General features: G+C 53.6%; 1 protein-coding gene across 1 annotated transcript; it reads right to left on the reverse strand.

The window, feature by feature from the left end:
• Positions 1–617: 617 nt before the first annotated feature.
• Positions 618–1,534, reverse strand: LOC119281185 (stigma-specific STIG1-like protein 4). The gene has a single exon (XM_037561783.1). It carries the CDS (start codon positions 1,431–1,433, stop codon positions 1,047–1,049), a length of 387 nt encoding a protein of 128 aa, XP_037417680.1. The 5' UTR covers positions 1,434–1,534; the 3' UTR covers positions 618–1,046.
• Between the last annotated feature and the right edge of the window lie 2,267 nt (positions 1,535–3,801).

A 3,801-nucleotide genomic window follows, 5' to 3' on the forward strand; every position in this document is an offset into this window, starting at 1 on the left:
CTCAAGCTCCGCCACTGTTTGTGTGTGCTCGAAGAAGAGCCGCAGAGCCTTTTTATGGGGTGGGATGCTCAGCCCAACTAACGTAAAGCTACACTCCTATGCCAGCAAAGGATTGAGTCCGCGAGCACCAGCTCGAGCCCAGGTCCTAGCCTCGTCCTGGATAGCTGCAAGAAGCCTTGAGGCGGAAGGGGAGTCGCCATCGAACACGCAACGGTTGCGGTGTTTCCAGATGCACCAAGCGGTGAGCGTAGCCAATGTGGCTAGACCCTTGCGAAGGCCGGGAGGGGAACCGGTGATGGTCGCCGTGCACCAGGGTAGGAAGTCTTCGTCTCCGGTCGGAGGGGGGTGGTAGGGCGCACCCAAGCGCTGTGGATACTGGACAGACACGTCACGTACTAATGCAAGAATGTATGCCACATGCAAATGAGTTGATTAAGTTGACCATGGGAGGCATCTACGTTGAGCACTTTCCCTTTTGTACGCGTCCTAGATCCTAACTAAGACCAGTTCTATGAATTGGCAGTTTGCAAGCAGTCGCGCAAATAAGCGAATGGCAGCACATGCCTACTAGTCTATACCGTAAAAGGTTCAAACTTGGTAAATACATCTGAATTCATTGAAAATGTTTCCATTGTTCGGTATACATAAAAAAGAATCCATATATACATATGAATTGATGGAGCTACGGGTACCCAAAAAATCATATATATGTATAACACATTACAACATTATTCACTTTATTAATACCACGTGACCACTTTGTATTTATAGTATGTAGTCCAACAAATAAAACACGTAAATCATGAGACGAACAGAGAGACGTATAAATCATCTGTACCCTTTTTTTTTGTATACATATGATCGAGGAGATCAACAATTGAAATACCTTAAACAATTTGGACTTCTTAAGATGCACTCACGTAGTATATACGTACTGCCGATTTTATTTGTTGGTCATGCATGATGGGTGCAGAACTGTATATGCGTGGCCGCCGATCACACCACACGTACGCATGGCGGGCATGGCCGGCGTCGCCGGATCGGCATCACCCCGCGTAGTCGCACATGCCGAACTCGCACTTGACGGAGTTGGCGCACTGGTTGGAGCACTCGCCGCAGTTCTTCTTGTCCTTGAGGAGGTCGACGCACTTGCCGTCGCAGCAGGTGTCCCCGTACTTGCACTTCCTGTTGCAGTTGCCGCAGTGCTCCACGCTGGACAAGGTGTTGGTGCAGGTGCCCTTGCAGCAGGTGTTCCCGGGGCTCCCGGGCTCCAGGCACACCGACGGGGGCTTCCTGACGCAGTCGTAGTAGGACAGCGGCGGCGGGGTCTTGTCGGCAAGGAAGCGGCTCCTCCGGAGCGCGGGAGGCGTCGCGTGGGCGACGGCGGTGAGGGCGAGGGCCAGCGCCATGAGAAGCATGGTGGTTCTCCCCATGGTGGTGGGGTGGCGCTGGAGGGAGAGAGCTTAGGGTCGTGGCAGTGCGCTGCTGATGGCTTGTGGCTCGGCAGGTGGCTCTATGAGGAAGGAAATGGGGGTTGTAGGGAGGGAAGGGCCGTGCTTATACTATGGGCTGAGCCGGCAATGGCGAAAGTCAAAGGCGCATGGGCGCATGCATATGCCTGCCCATGGTTGATTTGCACGGCAAAAGCCTGGAGTGCAGGGAGGGAGTGTGCGCAGCAAGGCTGTGGGCTGCAAGCTAGCTAAGCTAGCCGGCTCCTGCTTGATTTCTTCTCTGCCTCTCGTCCAACTTTAACATGATTCATGCTTGCGATGGTGATCTTGTGCGTGCGTACGTACGTCTTGCCGCCTTTGCAGGCAGGGGAGGAATATTCGTAGCAATTGGCTGCCTGGTCATTCACACTCATCAAGATTTGACACGTCTACCAGACTTGCGCAGGGGTTGACTATCTGCAGTAATAAAATCGTGGCGCTTTTAGGATTACACGTACTGCTGCTGCGACTTGCGTCCGTTGATCAAACTCCTAGCAGCTCCCTCCAGGGGCACTTTGTCGGCGCTGCGAGCACAAGGAAACTGTTTCTAATGTCTGCAGGCATGTTACTTCGGTATGCAATGCACGGCAAACGGGTCTAGAAGCACGAAAGTAGTTTTGAAGCATTGTTGATTCGGTTTGAAAGGTACAGTAAGTAATTGTTAGTTTTCCATCTCATCTATGGTTCAGCATGACATATGTACTGATCATGTAGTCCACATTCAGACAGGTTTAGAACTCCCCTGACTTCGGATTCCCTTCAGGTTGGATCTAAGAAACCCAACTTGACATGTTAATTGGAGAAAGAGAATTAGCTGGAACCTTAAATGACTTGTACTGCAGGTTGACTCTACTTTGTCAGTAGGAGAAGTTGATGCTACTGTCCGTGTGATGATTGGGGTATAATCCCTGCAACAGAACCATCGCTTCCTTTTCTGAGCAAAAGGGGAGATAACGAGCAGTACAGATTAAAAAAGGCATGTTGCAGATTAAGCTTCAAAATGCCCGTTTTCGTACTTCAAAATATACCGAACAGCAGCCGGAGCTCGGCAGTAGGGGAAACAGAGCATGATGTGCTCTATGACCTTATGAACTGAACTGGGGAAATTTCTTCATCGACCGTGCAATCCAAAGTTACAGTATGTAGCTTGTTTCTTTTCAAGGATAACGCTGAGGTTGAATTTCTTTTTGAAAAAGAGGCAAAAGCTTTACCTTTTTCATTAAGAAGATAGTTGCCCAGTTAATTGCTGAAAAACGGGGCGAAAACCAATACAATCCGAAAAAGGATTCCCCCGCTTTGTATTACAAAGCAACCAACGCCGATACAACCAACGATAGGTGCTGGAGCGAAAACAGCTCAGTCACGACCAAAAGAAACGAAAGAGAAAATACAAAAGGAATAAATGCCGACAACGGCGGATCAACAAAAACAAAGAAGCCTCGTGACCGCTGCGCCCACCGGAGATCTCCCACCAAGCTCCTAGACTCCGAAGCGCCGGTACCAAGCAACACCTCCAAGAAGGGACGTGACGATGATGATGTTGTTGCCAAGGGTTTTCCCCGGTACGCGGCAAGGAGAAGGGAAGGGTAGCCCCCGATGCCCTCCATGAAGGTCCGACGGCACCCTCAGGCGCCACAGCATCGGTGTCGGCCAGGCCGACAGGGATTTCTCCCGATCCCAACATTCACCCCGGGCGCTTCGGAGCTCGCCACCATACCGTCCACCATCCTACGCCAACATGGTTTTGAAGCTTCCCACATTGTCTCACCACGACACCACGAAGTGGGGCCTGCACAACGAAGAAGAGGAGCCAGGACTAGGGGCAGCAGCATCGTCGGCAAACGGGAGGGCCCAACCTCCACCGTCAATGACGGTAACCGACCGGACGCAACAACAGGAGCATACCAGGCCCGTGGGCCCATAGGCCCGGCCAGGCCCTGAGATGCCCGTAAAGCTCCCATAGTCGCGCGGCAGAAGACACGCCATCGGCACCGCCGCCCCCTGTCCGAGCTCCGCCTCCTCCTCACCACGCAGTAGGTGTCGAAGCCGCGCCGGAGCCGGCCCGCTAGGACCCATATGGGGCCCTAAGGACCAGATCTAGGCTGGGGGCGCGCCGCTGGCCACCCCGCGCCATCAATCCGCCCCGCCGCCAAGGAGCAGCGCCGCCACCTCGCCCGCCACCGGCCACTGCCTCCAGGTCACCGGGCGGCCGCCAAGCCGAGCCTCACCGCAGCCGTCCCCTGCCCCGGGAAGGAGAGCTGCGCGCGGGTACAGAAGGTCCCGCCGCCGATGACACCATCCGGGCAAGATC

The sequence above is a fragment of the Triticum dicoccoides genome, chromosome 3B, assembly GCF_002162155.2.
Source record: "Triticum dicoccoides isolate Atlit2015 ecotype Zavitan chromosome 3B, WEW_v2.0, whole genome shotgun sequence".
NCBI classification, from domain to species: domain Eukaryota; kingdom Viridiplantae; phylum Streptophyta; class Magnoliopsida; order Poales; family Poaceae; genus Triticum; species Triticum dicoccoides.

Coding starts and splice junctions, on each gene's coding strand:
- LOC119281185 (XM_037561783.1), bottom strand. CDS start 1,433: ATGGGGAGAACCACCATGCTTCTCATGGCGCTGGCCCTCGCCCTCACC.